Source organism: Chrysochloris asiatica, unplaced genomic scaffold (assembly GCF_000296735.1).
Source record: "Chrysochloris asiatica unplaced genomic scaffold, ChrAsi1.0 scaffold00047, whole genome shotgun sequence".
In the NCBI taxonomy this organism is placed as follows: Eukaryota; Metazoa; Chordata; class Mammalia; order Afrosoricida; family Chrysochloridae; genus Chrysochloris; species Chrysochloris asiatica.
The window spans coordinates 860310-882867 of NW_006408565.1; the positions used below are offsets into that span (position 1 = coordinate 860310).

The window sequence follows — 22558 nt, forward strand, 5'->3', positions numbered from 1 at the left end:
AAATTCTATCATGTGATTTCCAGCATCATTTCCATTACTAAGGCTATATTGTCTAACTACTAAGTGTTCCTCTCTGCTTCCAACCTAGCATTCCAATCACTAAAAATTACCAATGTAGCTTGATTGCAGGTTTGATCAATTTCAGAGTGAAGAAGTTGGTAGAATTCTTCCATTTCCTCATCACTGGCTTTAGTGGTTGGGGCATATATTTGAGTATGAACTGGTCTTCCTTGTAGATGTATGAATTTTATCCTTTCCCAGACAACATTGTACTTCAAGATAGATCTTGAAATGTTCTTTTTGATGATGAGTGTAACCCCATTCTTCTTTAATTTGTCCTTCCCAGCATAATAAATCATATGGTTATTAGATTCATAATTGCCAATACCAGTCCAGTTCCGCTCACTAATATCAATCTTTATGCATTCCATTTCACTTTTGACAACTTCCAATTTGCCTAGATTCATACTTCGTATATTCCATGTTCTCATTATTAATGGAAGTTTGCAACTGTTTCTCCTCATTTTGAGTTGTGCCTCTTTAGCAAATTAAGGTTCCAGAAGCTTCACTCAATTCAAATCATTATTGTCATCTCTACTTTGAGGAGGCAGCTCTTCTCCCATCATATTTTGAGTGCCTCCCAAGCTGAGGGACTCATCTCTCGGCACTGTGTCTAACAGTGTTCCGCTGCCCTTCATTAGGTTTTCAGTGGCTAAACATTCCGATGTGGTCTGCCTCTCCTTCTTCCTTGTCTGTCTTAGTCTAGAAGCGTCCCTGAAACCTGTCCACCTGTTGGTATTTTAAGTGCCCGTGGCATAGCTTCCAGAATCCCAGCACCTCACAAGCCACCACAGTATGACAAACTGACAGACTAGTGGTGGAGGCGGTATCTGACTATGGCTTTTACTTGCATCTCCCTAATGACATGATTTTGAGCATCTTTTCATGTGCTTGTTGTCCGTTTATGTGCTTTCCTTATAGAAATGTCTGTTGCAATCATTTGCTCACTTAAAAAAATTTTTATTATTTGCCTTTTTGTGGTTGAGTTATAAGTGTTCTTTATCTGTTATAGATGTTTTTCTTTGTTGTACTCAATCACTTAGAACCAGGGAGCAGGACTCAGGTGCCCACAGGCAAGAGGAACCCCTGAGTCAGTGCTGGGAACCAAGCCCAGCCCAGGATGCTCACTCTTTGGTATTTCTTCCAGCTGAGTGTGGAGGGACAGTGAAAGGAGAGGCGTCGGGACAGGTGCTTTCACCTGGGTATCCAGCTCCCTATGAACACAACCTCAACTGCATCTGGACCATTGAGGCTGATGCTGGCTGTACCATTGGGTAAGTGTCAAGGCCGGCACAGTAACAACTGCCGGTTGATCAAGAGAACCACCACCAGCATTGTCACCTGGTCATACCACCCAGAGGTTTGTGGTCCAAAGGGGTTGCTATAGCACAGCCTTATGCTGGGGCTTGTAGGTAAGGAAAGGAGTCTCACCCTCACAGGGCTGCTTCCCAGTTCAGAACTTCCTCTACGTCGATGAGTCACATACCGCAGCACAGGAGGGGCTTTAAGTTAGACAGACCCCATTTTAAATCCCAGATCTGCCCTTTTCTATTAGCAGAACTTTGGGGCAAATCCCTTACTGTTCCTAACACTCATAATCTTCAATCTTCTTCAGTAAATTATAGGTTAAAATACTGGCTTCCCAGAAAAAAAGAAATGAATTTGAATTTGAATGAGATATTACATGGGATATGCTCAACCTCGTACTTGGGACATGGTACATCTTTCATCACAGTTTTGTGGTTACTTCTCTAAAGTAGGACCCAAGTATGTAATGAGTGGAACCACACAGTTCCTCACAAAATACTGAATGAGTAATGAGTGAATCAAGACCATAAGTGACCATTTCACTTGAGTCGATACATCTAGAGGTCAGGAGCAGGTTTCCTTGCTTCCTTACCTTAGAGCTTTATTTACTTATTCTCTCATGCAGAGAATGTGCACATGGCAGTACCTACGTGAGATGCTGGCATTGCATGGATGTACAAATCTCTGTCACTATTCACAAAAGTGGAGTCTTGGTGTGGTGCTGTAGAATAAGCACTGCATTGCTAACTGCATGGTCGTCAGTTCAAACCCACCAGCCACTCCTCAGAAACCGTATTCAGGGTCACTATGAATCAGAACCAACTCAATGGTACTTAACAACATCAGTTCACAAAAGTATAGGAGATGCACCTGTAGAATAGAGCTTTGTAAGGGAATAAGAGGAAGGAAAATGAGAAGGCAAATGAGGAAATAAAAGATGCTATTTTGGAAAAGGTGGCATGGTGTTGAGTCTGAACCATGGAGAGGAGGTTGGTGGGGAGGGAGCAGGTCTCTAACAAGGAAGTGAAGCCTGTGGTCAGACTCGGGGAGCTGGGAATGTCTCCATGTGGTTGGAGCAATGCTTGTGAATTAGCATGTGGGGAAGCCACAGAAGATGAACCTGGTGAAGTCGGCTGTGGCTAGAGCTTGGAGGGCCTTGGGTGCTATGAGGGTGGGTTTGGACATATTCTGGGATAGACAGGAGCTGGAGCTCAGTGGAAATGCGGTGTCCAGAGCCTGGCTGTGGGGTGATAAGGCCTGAACCTACGCTGTAGAGAAGTAGACACAAGTCCAGGAGATATTCAGGAGGTCATACCAGCTGGTCTATCTACTCAGTAAGTATGGAATTTGAGGTTCCTTTTACCCCCTTTTATAAACAATACTATTGTACAACCTACATTCCTACCACCCAGATTCTGCTAATAGTTTGCTGTATTTGCTTCCTTTCTTTTCACCCTTTTCTCGACTGAATCACTGGAAAGGACAATGCAGACGTTGGTACTTCTTCGTAAATACTTTGGCTTGAGTCTTCTAAAAAGGAGGTTCCTATGGGCTTCTCCATAACAGAGCAGCATTGGCATACCTAAGAAACCAGCAATTCTCTGGGAATTAAGATTTGGGACAGGGTCGGGGAAGGCCAGAGGGATCTGGGAACAGCGGACAGAGGGAGGGCACAAGAGACAACCGGTCAGGAGTGAGGGCCGGGACAACTTATGGTAATGGTAGGCTGATGAGACACATGAGGATCACTTCTCAGCCCTCAGGAAGAAAACATCAAAACAATACAGGAAATAGCCTTCCCACAGCAACATAGGAGAAGCCCTGGGTGCACAGTGGTTAAAGCACTTGGCTGCTACTGAAAGGTTGGCAGTTCAAACCCACCAACTACTTCACAGGAAAAAGTTGTGGCACTTTGCTTCCGTAATGATTTGTTGTTGTTGTTAAATGCCATTGATTCGGTTGCAGCTCATAGCCACCCTGTATAGGGTTTCCAGTGAGTGGCTGGTGAGTATGAACCACTGACCTTATATTTCAAAGCAACTTTGCAACCCAGTGCTTTATCCCACAGTGCCACACCAGGACTCCTCCTGTGAGGCAGTTTTCTACTCTGTTCTGTAGGGTCACTAGGAATTAGAGTGGATTCCACCACAACAGGACAGCAATATAGCAAGAAATATAAAGTCACAACCAAGGGGAAGGGTGAGGACAGGCAGGCTGAGTGTGTGTGTGTGTGTGTGTGTGTGTGTGTGTGGACCCCAAGATGGGAAATAGCCAAAAGAATATGAAGATGACATCAGTCCTCAATCCTAGAAGGCTTCTTGGAACCCAGACAATCTTAGAAGAGTTCATGCAAAGTAAGCAGAGGCCAGCAAAGGGCTCATTTCTTGTGTTCATTGCCTTCCACCTCCTGCCCCCACCTTAGCTGAGCATCCCAGCACACTGTAGCCAACACATGTACTGCTCATTTCCATTTCTGCTGCCCTGGTCTCCCTCTCTCTCCCCTCCCTCCCTTCCCTTCACTCTGTCCCATCTTCAACACACATACTTCACTTGAATAACCAGTGGAAAATTTATGGAATTCTACTGGATTAAGATGAACACGAAAGCCGCTTTTGTTTTTGAGTCCTTATTCAGAGATTTCATTATGAAGATGGGAATACCTTTATAGTATTTTCTAGATGAAGATATTTAACTATACACAAGATAATATATTCACATATAGAGACATTTCCGTATGATTTATATATATATGTTTCTATATAATAAATCTAAAATTATACATGTAGTGTTGCTAGCAGCCATCAAGTTGGTCACTGACTCATGACGACCCCATGTGTTGCAGAGTACAACTAGTCTGTAGGGTTTTCTTCCTCGCACAGTGGTTAATTACCTGGCTGCTAACCAAAAGATCGATGGTTCAAACCCACTCTGACTCCATAGGAGAAAGATCTGATGATCTGCTCCAGTAAAGATCCCTGGGGAGCAGTTCTACTCATGCTTGGAAAAATCACTGAAAACAAGGAAGACCGTCATCAAGCTGGATTGGCACAGTAGCTCCACCATGGGCTCACACATACCTACGATTATGGAGCTAGAGCAGGGTGGGCTATCATTTGGTCTTGTCACATGGGTGCATTGTGAGTCAGAACTGACTCCACAGCACGTAACAACAATGACAACAAGAAATCTTTGCAGAAACACATCACCAGGCCTTTTCTTCCATAGAGACAACTTTAGATCAGCAGTTGATTGAAAATCCCTTGTTTCACCCAGTCTCCTCATATAATGTATGTGTTATTTTCTATCTAGTCGATTCTGACTTCATAGACACTCATTTAAAAAAAAAACAACAAAAAACAAAAACCTCAAAATTTGCAAACAGTGTAGGAATTTATAAAGTAGAATCAAAAGTCCCCATAATCTTACTCTGCTCTCCCACACATCCCACATAATATAACCCTTGTTATCCATTAGTTCTATTTATCTGCTTAGATATTTTATATGCCAATACATACATAAAGCAAGTTCAATAAACATGGTTTCTGCAATAAAATCATCTCTATGCATGGCCCAGTAACTTGCTATTTGTTTTACTACTTAATCGTATATCATTATCTTATAATGTTAATATGTATAGATCTACCTCATCATGTCTGAAGGTCACAAGGCGTTCTGTAGTGTACACAAACATGATTTCTTTAACGACTCCTTTAATGATGCAAAAAAGTGAATATTTTCAGTTTTTCACTCCAGTGAACATGAATCTTTGATCAACCTTCCAATTATTTCCTTAAGAAATAGTCTTAGAAGGAAAATTTGGATACATGACCTCAAATTTCATTCTAGATATTGGAGCAATATACATTTGGAAGTCTGTAGAAAGGTCTAACTCCTCACACAGTATGACTAAATGTTATCAATTCTTTGTTTACCAGTTTGATAGACAAAATTATACGTATTTGTCTTTATTGCTTCAGGTTCTTGACATATTTTTCTTCTGGGAAATTTGTTTCATATATTTTGTTGTGTTAATTTCTAAATCAACTGTACTTTCCATTTAGAGTTCTTTTTAACCCAATAGTTTTTTAAACTTAATAAATGGTTATACTTTTTGGACTATTTTTGCATGTGCATTTATTGCTTTCCAAATTTGTTTTGTTTTATTTATGTTCCATGGATAGTTGAAGGAAATGAAATGCATTCAGAATCCTCTGTGTTTCTCTAACTTGGACTATATTCTTTCTCTGAAGTAAAATGCATTGTGCCTCTTTATTGCCTTCTTTTATTTTTAACTCTTGTTGTTAGCTGATTGGATCAAATTGGCTTTGTTTTTCTTCTTGTGATTTGGAAGTCTGATATCCTGTTTTCATTTTTCCAGTGAGCTAGGTGGTTCATTAATTCAGTTTTCAGCAGCATTTATCCTGTTATTTACTGTCTGCATTTTGGAAATGTGTTTGTTTTTATTACAAGGAAACAGCATTTTTGCTTTCATATGGCACCTGACAGCTTACTTTTGTTTTTATCAATGTGTTATCATCTTGAATCTCTCAGAGAAAATGATTTAAGTTGTATTGTACAATTTCTCCAGTCTTCCCCTGCATCAAGTCCATTTTGCAGTTAGGCCATTTTGTCTGATTATTCAGTTGGATTCATTTTGAAGAGCTAATGATCTTTATGTCCAGAGAATTTTGTTATTTGTCCAGTATTGAATCATAGCTAAGAGCTGGTCTCTGGTGCCAGACTACCTGCCACTATTACTACCTACGTTACTTGAGCAAGGTCTTTAACCTCTCTGTACCTCAGTTTCTCCTTCTGTAAAATGATGATTAAACACAAAGCTTATCACACAGGTTGCTATGAGGATTATAAAAGTTAACCTATTTATAACAGTGCCTGGCTTGTAATTCCCAAGTGATGAGGATTCCCAGCAGGAGTTGAGTAGGTAGGTTTTTGATTTTTCCATATGAGTGTCCTTTAGCCCAGGATGCTGTAGGTCACCCCTGCCTAGGTGTCACAGGTGTAGTCACTGTGCTGTGGGTGTGGTAGGTATCAGACAGGCTTTCCTTGAGTATGCCAAATAGCAAAGCATACAGAATAGCCAACAAGAATGTTCCCAGGTGCACAGACTTGCAAGTGCCTCTCCCCATCTGCCCCAGCTGCCACCAAGCATTGAGGGTGACCAGAGGGACCCATGGCCAGGCTTTACCCCAGCAAGCTGGACAAAGAGAGTCCCTTTCCAGGAGGCCCCAAGAAACGCAGTGGTAGCTGCAGAGATCTTTGTCAGGGCTCACCCCTGCATGTGGTCCAAGCAGGAACATGGACCCTTCCTGGATGTACCTGACAAGGCGGCATGGCAGGTGGAGCCTGCCCTTGGATACAGACAGCTTCTGCAGCATCAGGCAGGTGTTTCTCCCTAGTGTCAAGAATGCACTTCCTCCAAACCTACCAGCTAATGACAGAACAGACTAGTGAGCTCTTGCCTGTGTCGTCAGAACACAGAACATGGATGTTTCCCATCCATAGGTGGGTCCTCTTTCAGCACCCAATGCTGGATCAAAGTTTTGTTTTGTTTTTTTAATATAATGAGTGAACGAGCTCAAACAAAAATTGAAGAAGAGAGGGAGGTAAAGCCTTTTGCTCTGACCCCATCTCTCTCTTCCTATAAGGAGCTCTGGTAGTGGTTACAAGTCAGGCTGCTAACCTCAAGGTCAGTAGTTTGAAACTACCAGCAGTTCTATGGGAGAAAAATGAGGTTTTCTGCTCCTGTAAAGATTTAAGCCTTCGAAACCCTATTCAGGGTCGCTATGGGTCGGAACCGACTCCACGGCACACCACCACCTCCATCTTTATCTAGTATCTGCAGCATCCCAAGTTCTGGATCAGTTATTATTGTTCCTATTTTACAGATGAGATCATCAAGGCCCAGATAGGCTGAGTGGCTGAGGTCTCAACATTAACCCACCCATGTGACTTTTGAACCCGTTTTCTCTGGCTGCAGTCTTGGCTCTGTCTAGTGTGCCACTCTGGCTCTGTTTTAATTACACTTTACAAAGCTCGCGTTGAGCGTCTTCTTTGTGCCATCCTGTGTGAAGGTGTGTAGTGGGAGACGTGAAGATCAGACTGAGGCCAGTCTTTGTTTTCCAGGACTCACATTTTACTGGGAAAATAGTCACATATACAGGTACCTCCAAGACAAGGTAGATGATATAAGCACAAGTCAGGTCCAGCAATAGAGAAGAGAGAAAGAAGGTGTGCAGGTGAATATTCCAACTGAGGGGTGGGGTGCAGGGAGTGAACACATGGACATAGGTAGAAATATAGACTCTCTCCACAAAAGTACTCATTGGATGTAGCTGGAGGCTATGTGTAAGAGAGATAAAGTTGTGTGGGTTAAGAGAGATCTCTGGAGAATACTGAATAAGATGAGAATTTTGAATGGATTTCTCAGTATAAAGAGGGACCACTGGAATATTCTGAAGACGATAATGGTGTTGTTTTTTCAATTCAGAAATTTGGAGCATTTACTGAGTGCTAGGCATTCTGGCAGGCCCTTATGATATAAAGATAAATAAGACAGTTTCTTGCCCATGAAGGTCCAGTCTTATAGATACAAATTATATCAGTTCTAATAGAAATAGAAAAAATTGACTTACACTGGTTTCAACAGAAGCTAGCTCATTTTTATCTTGGAGCAAGAGTTCTGAAGAGTCATCCAGACCTGGTATAGCTGCTCAGGATGCCTTTCACCTCTTTTTTTGTTTGCCATTCTTAGGCTTTTGTCCTCATAGGTCCACAGTTGGCTGCTATGGCTCCAGGCATTGCATCTGCATTCCAGGCTAAAAGTAGAGGGAAAAGGAAACAGCATGGAGTTTTCTCCCAGTGAGACTTTATGTGTTTGTTTGGGTGGAACCACCATTCCCAGAGACATCATTCTATATCTTGTTAGTTGTACTTGCTATCCCAGCCCAGGGAAAGGAGGAGATCAATTATGTTTTGCTTTTATGGCCTCAGTAGTAGAGACCAATGGGAAACAAGGGGTTTGAAAATGCAAAATGAATTAGCCATTAACCTACAGTATCTGCTACTGACTAATATAATATAATAAATGCCATAGTAGACGTACATATAAGACACAGCAGAGAAGCATGTGGTATAGTCCGTAGTTACAGGTGGCAGTAGGGAGCAGTTTCACAGAGAGGAGGTCCTAGTCTAGCTGCACCTTAAAGAATATTAGGAATTCACTATACTGGCAAGTCAGGATCTTCCAGTGTGTAAAAGAGAGGAAGGTGACCATGTGCGGGGCTCACTGTCTAATGTGATGTGGTGATCCTGTCTCCAATTTGGGAAGATCAGGGCCAGCCATGCAGAAGACAGCTGGGATTGGGAGAGGCTGGGAAGCCACGGAGAAGTCCATTGTCACTGTATGAAGATTTACATTGAGAAGCAGTAGGTTTTGTTTCTTGTATACACATTTGGTTGAAGTTGAGATGACAGACTACACGGAGAGCAAAGAACGGAGAAAAGACAGGCCTAACCAGGTGTACCTTTTCTAAAGAGTCCGGGCTCCAGGGAGAGTGGAGAACTTCCTGTGCTGGAACTCTTTGCTGCTCCCAATACCCATTTAGCCATACAACTCATATTTGGCTAATAGTCCGAGTTTGTTGATTTTGTAACTGTAGGAATGCTGCTTAACAGTGAAAGCAAAGAGCAAGCTGGAAACTTCATCCTTGGCTGTTGGTCATGAAACGGCAGGATTCTTGAAATGGGGTCAGGGAAGGAGGAGGGAGTGTGGGTTTGATTAGTTAGAATCCCTGCCCATTGGAGCTTGTCATCCTGGGAGGGTGCTGGGCTAGAAAAAACATCTAACTGTGCCCAAAGCCCAGATTCCCCCACTGCAGTTTCAGACCAACCATAGGGCAGCAACTCCCCACTGTGGTGCTTTCCTTGAACCATCAAGTGGGCAGCTGGCCCAGAGGAGGCAGAAGACACCAGAAGTGAAACTTCTGTTCTCAGCGCCTGCCAAGAATTCTGGCCGTAGGTTTAGCAGGTTCCAGAAGATTTGTTTTTGAGAAGTGACAATGAGTGAAACATTAAACAGAGAAAGTCCATGTGATTGTGCCATAAGAGAGATCTGACCTTCAGAAGGAACTGAGCTGATCAACACAGACACAGTGGGGTGGTCCTTTGTCAGACGTAAGATTTGGCAACTCAGAGACTCGCCCATAAGAAGCTCAAATTTTTTAAAGGAGAGAAAATAGATAACCTGGTAGGTAAAAATATAGCATGATAATTTCAAGAATGGCAGTGCTTTCTGGCCATTAAATTCTTCACGTATCACTTCTCTAGAAAAAAAAATGCAAACTATCTCAAGTTATTCAAAAAAAATAATCTGGCCAAGCAACACTAAGTGGTTGAATTGGCTGAAATCCATCAATTGGACTGCCATTGTACCATCCGAGAGATGAAATCCAACATCTCTTAGGAGGAGAATGAAGAGTCCAACCAAAGTGATGCTCAGACCTTGTTGGTGGGCCACACTGGACTGTTACAGCAGTTAGATTCGAGAGTGTCACTGCAGCTCTTGATCCATCGTAGAAGAAACCAAGGCCACTTGGAGAGGTGAAGCAGAGTTTCAGATTTTATTAAGCTGGCTGACTCAGAGGAGCTAGCTTCTCCAGATTCTGAGCCCTGAATGGAGCACAACACGGGTCTATGTGGAATCAGAGTCAGGGAGGGGCCAGGCCACAGACCTGTTTGCGGACAGTGGAGAAACCAGAGAGATTGGTCCTGTTAGGTGACCTGATTAACCTTCTAGTTTGTCTCCTGAGCAGGGAAGATGGGTCCCATTCGATAACCTGATTAGCATTCTAGCTTGTCTCCAGATTGGGAAAATTGGTCCCACTCAGTAACCTGATTAACATTTTAGCTTGTCTTCTGGGTGGAGAGGGCAGTGAATAGTTTTACCTTTTCCTGTTCAGGCCCGGTATAGATCTTTCCTGTTTAAAAGGTAAGCAAGCAAACAAAATAAAGCCTGTGGTGCACCTAATCACATGCCATTCACCAAAAGAGGAGGGCTGATTCCCACATGGATTGCTACAAGAGGGAACCAAAAGGAGATTTTATACACAGAGGAAAAGACAATATGAAGATGAAAGCAGAGATTTGAGAGATGTGACCCCAAGCCAAGGAATGCCACTGGTGCTATTAGAAGCAGGAAGATACAAGGAACAGACTCTCTCCTAGATTCCTCAGAGAGAAGACTTCATTTTAACCCCAAACCAAACTCACTTACACATATTATTATGGTCAATTCTAACCCATAGTGATCCTATGTAGAATTTCCAAGGGACACTGTAGGATAAGCACTGGACTGCTCGTCACAAGGTTGGTGGTTCCTTGGAAACCCTTTAAAGGGTCGCTATGAGTTGGAACTAACTCAACGGCACTTAACAACAAGTGGTAGTGTAGTGCGTTTTGTGTTGGGCTGCTAGCCGCAGGGTCAGCAGCAGTTCAAGTCTACCAGATGTTTCATGGGAGAAAGATGAGGCTGTCTGTGCCTATAAAGATTTACAGCCTCAGACATCCTACACAAGGTTGCTATGAGTCAGAGTCCTGCTGTGATTCTGTAGGATAAGCACTGGACTACTAACCACAAGGTAAGCAGTGTCAATCCACCAGTGACTCCTTATAAACTTTGTGCAGTGTCAGAATTGATTCAAAGGCATGTAACAACACTACAACAGCAATAATTTTTTAGGAGAACAGCCTCTCATCTTTCTCCAGAGGTGGCTTTGAACAGCTGATCATGCAGTTCGCTTCCCAAAGCCTAATCCACAACCACCAGGACTCCTTTGGTTTTGACCCAGAGAAAGGAAAAATTAAAATAGGTATCTTCATTCTTTCTCATTTAAATAGAAGGAAGTATGGCTGATAAGTAGCAGAGGATGGGTGTGTGTTTGTGTCTGTGTGTGTGTGTGTGTGTGTGTGTGTGTGTGTGTGTGTGTGAGCTGAGAAGCAGATAGGGCCTGAGACAGAATGCTGAGAAGGAGACAAGAAAACAGTGCAGAGACACTGAATATGTCATACACTTAACATCCACAATGGCAGCATTTTCAGGGTAGGTAGGAGATCAAGTGAGTGAAACAAGAGAAGAGTCAGAGAATCTTTATTACTGATTAAATTATGTACCCCCAAAAATAAGTCTTGAAATCTAACAATCCATATACTTGTGGATATAATCCTGTTTGAAAAAGGCGTTTCTTTGTTATCTTAATTGAGCCTCTGGGCGGTGCAAACGGTTAGCATGCTTGCCTACTAATTGAAGTTTGAGTCCACCAGAGGTGCCTTGAAAGAAAGGCCTGGTAATCTGCCACCAAAAAATTAGCCATTGAAAACCCTACAGAATACAGGTCCACCCTGACATACATGGAATCGTCGTGAGTGGGAATCAACTCCATGCAACTGGTGCTGCTGGTGGTGGTAGTGTTCTGTTAATTAGGTCATACCAGAGGGAGGTGGATTCTAAATCTCATCACTTCCGAATTATAAAAAGCAGAATGAACACGGGAAAGACAGATACCATGCGAGGATCATCCACAAAGTAAAGGAGGCCAAGGGACCAAGGAACCCCCAGGGCTAGACAAGAAAGAAATCAGCAGGACTAAGACCCCAATTTGAACATCTCCCTTCAAGACCTGTGAGAAAATAAATTTCTGTTGCCAAAGCCCTCCCCCCACCCCCAACTGTGGTATTACTGTTATGTAACTAAGGTACAGCTAAAGAATCATTGTGACTGCAGAGAAAAATATAAAGGTGTAGGAGAAATAACAGGTTCCTGGATGGTGCAAAGTGTTCAACTACTATCTGAAAGGTTGGCAGTTCCAACCCACCCTCCCAGAGGTGCCTTAGAAGACGGTCCTGGTGATCTGCTTGTAAAAGAGCACAGGTGTGAAAACTCTAGATCACAGTCTACTCCATGCTCATGAAGTTAGTGTGAGTGACAGTCAACCCCACAGTAACCGACCACAACACAAAAGTAATGAAAGGCAAGTTACTAATGTGGAAGCCATTGTAGCCATCCAGATCCAGTCAGTCCGAATGAAGAAGAGCCATGATCAAAGGGAGCAGAAGGAATCATAAAATACAAAGTGTTGGGAAACTCTCCTGAGAAGGAATCAGGGATTAGTTGGGTAGAGTGACCAGTTCTAAAACTTCCTCAGAACTGAAAGCAGTCACTGAGTTCCAGGCAAAATGTATCAAATACAGCTTAATGATAAAAATGTCAGTTTCTAGGATAATAAAAAACCTCTACAAGAATTTGGCAAAACAGGCTCACACATCAAAGGCATTCATCAAAATAACAACTATGGCCACTAATCCAACCTCCCAAAGATACTGTTTACAAATTCAGTGGAGTTGAGGCCCAAGAATTCTTTTTCAAGTGTAGTCCCTCTCGCCTACTCATACCTATTCGTCTTGCTTGTCTGCCTGCGTTTCCATTTGTAGATTAATGTCTGTTATTACTGATAATGCAGGACTGTGTGTGTGATCCTATTTGCCTTTGTTGTCTGTAACTCTTGTGCAACTCTCTGTGTGTCTACCTCTTCTTTTGTGATACTGTGCTGAGCTCTTTTTCATGGTGATTCAGCCAGGATTTAATTCACTTTGGAAAGTAAAAAGATTATTCTCAGACAGGCACAAAAACTACAGAAGATTGCCATTGTAAGCTTCCTGAAGAATCCACAAAGACACTATAGTAGGCTGAATAAAACTCCTAAAGATACAAGCTCCTGGCCTCTTGAACTTGTAAATGTCACTCTGTTTGGAGAAAGGATCTTTGCAAATATGATTACATTAAAGATCTAGAGAGGGAGAGAGAATCCTGGATTCGCCCAGTTGGCCTTAAATGCAATTCTATTTATCCCTTGTATGAGGGAGAGGAAGTCAGAGGAGATTTGACACATACAGGGGAGAAGGTAAGTCAAAGACAGAGGCAGAGATTGGAGGGATGTGACCCCAAGCCAAGGAATGCTTACAGGAACCAGAGGCTGAAAGGAAAGTCGCCTAAAGCCTGTGCAGGCTGCATAACCCAACTGACACCTTGATTTCAGCCCAGCAATACTGACTTCAGACTCCAGCCCTATGACAGAATACATTTCAAGTCATTTCCATTTCATCATGACCCCATATGTACCAGAATAGAACATTGATTTTCCAGGCCTTTCTTCTCAGGTGTCTGAGTGGCCTCAAGCCACCAACCTTGTGTTTAGTAGCCAAGTTCCTTAAACTGTTTACACCACCCAGGGACTTCTAGGGGAAGGAATATGTGAAAGTAACACTGTTTTCGATTTTCTGTCTTACATGCCAGGGAGTGAAGAGCTGTATCATCTTTATTAAATTTGTAGGTTAGAGAAAATGCAAATTTAGGAGTATTTTGGAAAATGCATAAAAGTAACTCACTGCCATTGATTTGATTCTAGCTCATCGGGACCCTATTCAGAGTTTCCAAGACTATGAAGCTTTACAGTTGTAGACAACCTCATCATTCTCCCTCAGGGCAACTGGTGGGTTTGACCCACTGATCTTGTGGTTAGCAGCCCAATGCTTATCCCACAGTTCCACCAGGGCTCCCATAATAACAATAGCAAGTGAGTTTCAAAACATGCATTTGTGGCACTGTAGGATAAACCCTGCATTGATGACAGATTGGTGGTTCAAATCCACCAGTCGCTCCTCAGAAACCATATATAGGGTTGCTATTAATTGAAACCAATTTGATATCATTTAATAACAACAGATGCACAAAAGTAACAGCTGGTAGAATTTAAAAACAAATGTATGCTTTGCAAATCATTGAAGAAGGTTTGCAAACTAAGAAATATTTTAAAAAGTGAAAAACAAAGGAAGAAAAAAAATTAGTAAAAAGCACAAAACAGGATGCTGAGATTAAGTTTATATCAGTCGGCAGTGGCTAACTGCGGTACCAAAGCACCGCCCAATCTCTGTGGTTCCACAAGATAAAGGTTAACTTCTCACTCACTGCTCAGTGAGGGTAGGACTGGGAGGAACCTGTTTCACAAAGTGCTTCAGGGCTCCCAGCTCTGTGTACTCCAGGGGACCCTCCACATCTGGCCAGCTGATGAGGGAAGATAGAAAAGCATGAAATGTTGGAACAAAGTTTTTTAGGAGCCAAGTCTTCCTCCCATGTACCAGTGACCAGAACACATTTTACAACTCCACCATCCTGGATTGTGACAGGACACAAGAGCTAGTGATCACATAGCTCTCTCTGCTATGAAGAGCAAATGTACCAATTCGGAGCACTGTAAAGTCAGTTCCGACTCATAGCGACCCTGTATAAGGTTTCCAAGGTACAGCTGGTGAGTTTGAATAGCTGTAGTTTTGAACTGCTGACCTTAAGGTTCGCAGCCCTATTCTTAACCACTACGCTACCAGAGGGTATTTGAGGAGTAGCTGGTAGGTTTGAACCACTTCACTGTAGTTAGCAATCCAGTGCTGATCTTACAGTGCCACACCGGGACTCCTTTAGGCTCAATAGTAGGTGCTTTCTATGTGGTATCATTTACAGAATCCTCTTAATGACACTGCTGTTGCTGCTATGTTACAGAGGAGTGGCTAAGGGCCACCCAAGGCCACCTAGTTAGGGATCATAGAACTAGGATTTGAATGCAGATCTTTGACTTGGCAACCAGTGTTTTGTTTGGTTTCCTCCTACTTTGTTATATAGACTCTTTAGAGGGTGCCAGTGGTTCAGTGGTAGACTTACAACCTGCCATTCAGGAGAATCCTGTGTGTCTCATGGGCAACTGCCATCTGTCTGTCAGCAGAAACTTGCATATTGCTGTCCAGATTAATATGGGCATAGGAAGAAAGGCCTGGCTATCTACTTCCAAAAAATCAGCCAGTGAAAACAATCTTTTGATCTCATAATGTGCGGGTCATCATGAGTGGGAGTTCAACTCATAGTCTCTTTAAAAGGCAAGAACTTTTGATTTTTATGGAGACTGTGTCTTCCAAGAAGGATAAAACATAAATTTTCCTCCCCCACCAAATTCCTGGCATTTACAGAACAGACTCTAGCTGCTGGTAGGGAAAGCTAGAGCCTCCAGGTAGTGATGAAGATAAGGTAGGCAACTGGCCCAAGTTCACCCCTGTCAACCAGAGTGGGACACAGGACGGTAGCCCCAGCCATGTGCTTGCCGCACTGCCTTGAGCTTCCCGAACCCTGGTGACCTCCCCCCCCCCCTTTGCCATTTTGTTCAGCTTTGTCAGCAACCTGAAGCCCAGTTTTATTCTTTCAATTTTGAAAATAACGAAAGAATCCTATTTTCTATCAACTACCAGCTGGTCCCAGGAAAGAAGATCCTCTAATTTGGCTCCAGACACAAGTGCTTGCTTTGGGCTCTGCTGTCTTCTCAGTTTTTTGCTCTTTGGACAGCGTGATGCTTTAATTATTATTGTTTGCTATTATGATCATGGTTTAATTGTTGGTTTGCAGCCCGGGTGGCTCAGAGGGGGCACTTTATAGAACAAGTATTATTTTCTTGTTGTCATTTCCGTGTCACTGAGGATAATTTAGACTGCATTCTCATTTGGGGACAGGAGTGATTTCTGACTCCCCTCCCCCTGTCGCAGCTGTTCCTTCACATGCCATGTCTCCCCCGATGTCACCAACCATCGCTGTGAGACGCAGGCAGTGGCTCTTGCGGCAGTCATTGAGTTCATGTGGTGGTAATGGTTGCTGAGGGCACCGGAAGCCCTCTTTCAGTTCTGGGGCCCCACTCAGAAGGCAAGTGAAATTGGCATGTCAAGCCTTCATGGATTTGTGTTTTCTTTTCTCATTTTCACACATCTTTTTACTCTCCAGTGTACAATGAATACAGATGAGCCATACCTGTAAACAGTGAGGTGGGCAGCATCCCAAAAAAAGCCCACTTACGTTCAGGATTTCTTGGACAGAAAGAATTGAGAATCATAATCCTATAGGCAGGTCTGGCCTGCTTTGTGGGGCATTGCAGCATGGCCAGAACTGGAGAGGTGCCAACTTGGCAGTGAGATTGTGATTCTCTCCTGGACTCGCATGGAAAATCCTTTCCTGGCATTGAGGCTGAGTGTCATGAACCATGCTGGCTGGCAGCCAAGCACAGTGGTGTGTTGGCAGGAAGAGGTAAAAGGATGACGACCAGGTGAGACCACCCTCAGCTGGGGACCTACCATTGGGGGATTGCAGTGGGAGACGGATATAGGTGTATGGAGATCTGGAGGACCCTTGTAGTTAAAGCAGGCCATGCTCCTGTCTGGATCAACAGTGCCTGCAGATATTGATGAATTGATTGTGCGAATATCTGTCAGTAGAGGCTTCGAATACCAGTAGGGCTGGACTTAGAGTGAGACCGTGATCTAGATAGACAGCCAGCTCTTTCCCAGGGTTTACGTGACTTGGTGCTGTCTCTGTGGTAGGGCTAGAGTGAACAAAGATACAGTTGTAAGATCCTAGTGGGATGGGTTGTTTATGGCAGGAAAGAGAGGTGGGAGAACCTCAAGAGAAATAGAAAGTCATTTCCTTAGCACAGAGGGTTTGCTTACATCGCCTTTCACCACGTGGCGCACACAGCAAGGACAGTGGGTACATTTGGGCTGAACTGTAGAAGATCTCTTAAAGCTGTTGAGCCAGCAACACCTGTTCATTTAACCTTCCAACCAAACAGCAGTCACCAAGGGCTCCGTGTGTGTCAGGCCTGGCACTGGTACCCAAGATAGAGATGAATGGTTTGTCAGTACAGCAGGTGTATTGATGGATGCTTCTGGTAGATGGAGCACCTCACCAGACTAGGGGAGCAAGGAAGATATGTGGAGTTAGTCAGGGGGTGCGTGGACTGAGCAGGGCTAGGAACCTTCCAGTAAGAGGTAGGGAAATTCCTGAAGTTAGAAAGTAAGGAGGAAATGGTAAAGGGCCAGGGGGACTGGAAAAGGAGACAGGGCCCGCTCATGAAGGACTCGATGTCTCCCTTGGAAGTTTGGCTTCATTCTGTAGGGTTAGCTGTGTGGTTCAGAAAGATCACCTTGGCCATGGTGGAAAAGGTGGACTGAAAATGGGATCCAGGAAGGCCAGTTATGGTTTTCAAACCTATGTATGTGCTGTTCCCTCTCTTGTGATACTCTGCCTCTTTCCCCATCTCATGAATTTGTTTTCTTTCTCCAAAACTGCTTCAAAGACACTTACTCTTAGAAGATTCCCTTGGCTCTCTGAACTAGAAGAAGAAATCAAACGTATTGCCTTCAAGATAATCCCAACTCATGGTGACTTTATGTGGGTCCAATTAGGTTTATATGCTCCATAGGATTTTCATTGACTAGGCCTTTCTTCACAGGTTCCTCTGCGTGGCTCAAACCTCCAACCCTTCAGTTCATGGTCATGCACATTAACCATTTGTACCAACCAGGGACTCCAGAAGGAAAGTAAAAAAAAAAAAAGTGTGAAAGAAAGGTCTTTGGTACCAGACAGAGCACTTGAATTCTGGCTCTGCCCCTTCCTAACTGTTTGGCACCTAGGCATGTTCTCCATGTTAACCCCTTGTAATGTTAGTTCTCCCAGCAGCAAAATGGTGCAAATAGACTCTAAATTGCCGGGCTAACTGACTCCATGGCACATAACAACAACAAATAGGATGATATTAGACGATATGCATAAAGTACTTGGCACATAAGAGATTTTCTACAAATGTTTAGTTGTTTCTCCTCCAGTTATTTCAATAACACTCTATCCTACTCTTTTAGCACTTATTACATATATTATCATGTTTTCTGCATCTGCTTCACTAAGCAGCATAATCCTCCAGGGCAAGGACAGTGCCTTCCCACTTCTGCAGCTCTCTGGAGAGAGCTTGACATGCTACAAGCATCGTCCCTCTTCCCAGGAGTCTGCAGTCCAAATAAACACTACACACACACAAGTAATACATCATGATGAAAAGATATCTCCCACCGTTCACTCCCTCCCATCTGGGAGCACAGTGTAGGTACCAAAACCACACCAAACTCATTGCCATCAAGTTGATTCCAACTCATAGCCATCCTCTAGGGCAGAAATGCCTCATAGGAGTTTGCAAGGCTGCAATCTTTATGCAAGCAGACTGCCACATCGTCTCCATCTGCAGAGTGACAGATGGGTTTGAACCACCAACCTTTGGGTTGTCGGTCAACTGCTTCAACCATTGCACCACCAGGACTCCCCACAGTGTAGTCAGAATTTTCAAGATCCTTAGTGTTTAAAAAAAAGAAGAAGAAGAAGAAATTCAGACACTCCCCTACAGGGTTGTTGCTCAGGCACACCCAGATGCCTCTTCTGGCCTAGAATGATCTCTATTGATCTAAAGCTCTAATTGGCAATATGGACTTTGATATCCACAGGATGAGAAAAGGATTCAATAGCTGAACTTAATAAATGCAGTCAGTTTGGCAATCCAAGTCTGTAACGGCTGTCATTGGGACTTAACAATAAAAGGCTCCTAGCCAATGGCTCTATATCCACTCTTGCCTTTGTCAGTCCTTTCTCATCCAGGCAGCAAGTGTGATATGGAAACGCAAACCAGAGCCTGCCAGGCCTCAGCTGAAAACCTTTCAATGACCTCCTTAGTTTGTACAATAAAATACAGACTTCCTCCCCCAACCCAGGACCCCATGTGGCCTGGCCTCTGCCTGCCTGCCTTGGCCCAGTTACAAGGCTCAGTAGCTTCTTTGTTGTTCACAAGCTCTAGGCTGTTTCCATGAGATGCTCCTTCCCATCCTTTACTCCACCCTGCTCTTCTCGTGGCCTGCTCCCTGGAGTCCCTCATCTTACTTCAATGTTCCCTTTATATCAGCTCCCATGGTGGCTCTATTCTAAGCATGGACTCTGGCTAAGCACTTGGCTGCTTCTTTCATGGCATTTGCCACAGAGATGGTCCAAAAGGTTGGTGGTTTTATCTACCTGGATGTGCCTTGAGAGAGACATGATGATCTACTTCTGAAAAGTCAGTCACTGAAAACCCCACGGAGCATAGTTCTTCTGTAGCACACATGGGATCACCATGAGTGGAAATCAACTTGACGGGAACCGATTTGAGTTTTGGTTTTCTATGAAGGGGTATTGCCCATCTCCAGAAGCAACTGGAAAGTGGCACCCTGTCTGCCATGGTCACCATTGTATCCCAGCACCCAGCATGTTGTTGTTAAGTGCCTTGGAGCCAGTCCTGACTCATAGTGACCTGTATAGAGTTTCCAAGGAGCAGCTAGCTGTTGGCTTTGAACCACTGGCCTTGTGGCTAGCAGGTCAGTGCTTATCCTACAGCATCACACCAACACCAGCACCAGCATGAAAGCAGGAAGTGGTCTAAGGCTTCAGCTGCTATCCTTGTAGTTGCCAAGTTGTATTACTTCTACATTCAAAGGACCTCAGGCTCTCGTCCCTTCCTACCCCTCCTCCTCCTGCCACTTCTCTTGACCTCATCAGTGCCAAGCCTTTGACTTTGTCTGATTATCAGCTCAACTGAACTGAATGCAGTGAGCTGGCATTCTTAATTCACGGCCTCGTGTGTGACGAACATGTCAACTGCTGATTAGTGAGAGGTCTTCTCCAGCGCATGCGCGGCTCTTGACCACAGCCTGACCCTCCTGCAGGTGTGAGCAGCTTTGTCAGGGCAAGATCAGAAACACTGAAATCTGACCCGGACTGTGATTATCTAATGATAACTCTGGCCCACTTGTTAACCAGCCCTTGCCTTTAAGCAAGTTATTTAACTTTCCTGCACCTGAGTATTCTCATTTTCAAAGGCGGGAATGATACTATCTACAAAGTAAAGGTGCTTGTGAGGATTAAACAAGGTAATGTAAAAGTATTGGTTGTTACATAATCATGTTTCCTTTCATTTCAACTTACTTCCTCTAGTCTCTCCTTGCTCAACTTCCTCTAACACTAATCCTCCCAGGATTTCATTCATTGATTCATTGGCTCATTCATGAAATGATGGGAAATTATTCACCTCAAGGACTTCAGTCAGCCTCGATTTCTACTTGAGGATAAAGCCCAGACTTCCCACCTAATTCCCAATTCCTAATCTTTCCTCTCACAGACAGGTTTGTTCCCTGTGACATCTGAACATTACCTGACCTCAGGTGTGAGAGTTGTCTTTCTTCAAACAAATACCTTTCCCTCCTGTCTACCTCTAGGTCTTATTTCAAATCCAAAGAAAGCACACTCCCTTTCATGCTACCCAAACTTTGTTGTTGTTATGTGCCATGGAGCCGGTTCTGACTCATAGCGACCCTGTACAGGGTTTTCGAGGCTGTAAGTCTTAACAGGAGCAGAAAGCCTCATCTTTCTCCCACAGAACAGCTGGTAGTTTTGAACTGCTGACCTTGCGGCTCGCAGCCCAATTCATAACCACTACGCTACCAGAGCTCCTTAAGTCTCATTTACTCCTTCCTTCCGTGTCTGACTCACGTAACCCTCTCTTCTAAGAGTACATACAGTAAGCAGCACCATGTAGCTTACCGCTTGGTCTGCCTCCAACATTGTCTACCTAAGTTCATCAGCACAGAGAAAGAGAAGATGGGTGTCTCAGCCCAGTGCAGTAGCTGTTGTGTGCCATCAAGTTGGTTCTGACTCATAGAGACCCTGCATAGGGTTTCTGAACCCCATTTTTCTCCTGAGGAATTCGAATTGCTGGTGGATTCTAATTGCTGGCCTTGCAGTTAGCAGCCCAGTGCAGTACAGCAGAGAGGGTACTCTACCTCCTGGGGAGCTTCTTCTCCCCCTTTTCAACTACACATGGGCCTCCAGCTTGCCAGCCTGTCCCCTGCTGAATGCTCTGCAGAGAAAGATGTCTATCTCCACTCTAGCCAAAGCCCTAAGACAGGAGAATTAGAATATAGACCCTGAGAAAACTTATATATATATATATATATATATATATATATATAGTTGTTATTATGTGCCGTAGAGTTGGTTCTGACTCATAGAGACCCTGTATGGGGTTTCTGAGGCTGTAAATCTTGACGGGAGCAGAAAACCTCATCTTTCTCCCACGGAACAGCTGGTAGTTCTGAACTGCTGACCCTGAGGTTAGCAGCCCGGTTCATAACCACTACGTTACCAGAGCTCCATATATGTGTGTATGTGTGAATGTATGTGTACACACGCGCTCACACATATATAGACATAAATGCAAACATACATACATGCACACACATATATGGGCTCCTTGTGTGGCACTATAGGAACAGCACAAAGTTGGCAGTTCAAACCTACCAGATGCTTCTCAGAAACACTATATGGGGTTGCTATGAGTCAGAACTGACTTGATGGTTCTTAAACAACTAAATTATATATATATATATATATATATATCATATGCACATATATGTACATATATGAGTCCTGGTATGGCACTGTAGGGTAAGCATAGGACCACAAGGTTGGTTTGAACATCAAGATTGGCAGTTCAGAGTCACGAGTCGCTCCTCAGAAACCCTATACAGAGTCATTATGAGTCAGAACTAATTCCATGGCACTTAACAACAGCAGCAACAATTTTGCATATATGCACATATATATGTTGTTGTTAAATGCTGTCGAGTCGATTCCGACCCATAGCGACCCTATATAGGATTTCTGAGGAGCCACTGGTGAGCTTAAACTGCTGAACTTGCCATTCAAATGGCTTTGTAGTGGGCGCATTAACCCACAGTGCCACACCAAGACTGACTCTCTCTCTGTTGTTGTTAAGTACCGGGGAGTTGGTTCCAACTCATAGCAACCCTGTACAGGATTTCTGAGGCTGTAATTCTTTACGGAAGCAGAAATCCTCATCTTTCTCCTGTGGAACAGCTGGTAGTTTCAAACTGCTGACCTTGTGGTTCATAGCCCAATTCATAACCACTACGCTACCAGAGCTCCTTATATATATATACTGAATATTAGATAACTATACATCTTATATTCAGCTATTAATTAGTATATATGTGTATGTACGTGTGTGTATATATATATATAGTTGCTGTTGGAGATATATTGTTGTTGTTGTTGTCAGGTGCCATTGAGTTGGAACTGACTCATAGCGACCCCATGCACAGCAGAATGAAACAATGTCCGATCCTGGGCCAACCTCACTACTGCTGCCACACTTGACGC

General features: G+C 43.6%; 1 protein-coding gene across 1 annotated transcript in view; it reads left to right on the top strand.

Moving 5' to 3' along the window:
• CSMD2 (CUB and Sushi multiple domains 2) overlaps positions 1-22558 on the top strand; it is a 933956-nt gene that overhangs the window by 711582 nt on the left and 199816 nt on the right. Inside the window, 1 exon segment of the mRNA XM_006862126.1 lies at positions 1208-1334. Within this exon segment, the coding sequence (XP_006862188.1) occupies positions 1208-1334 (127 nt within the window).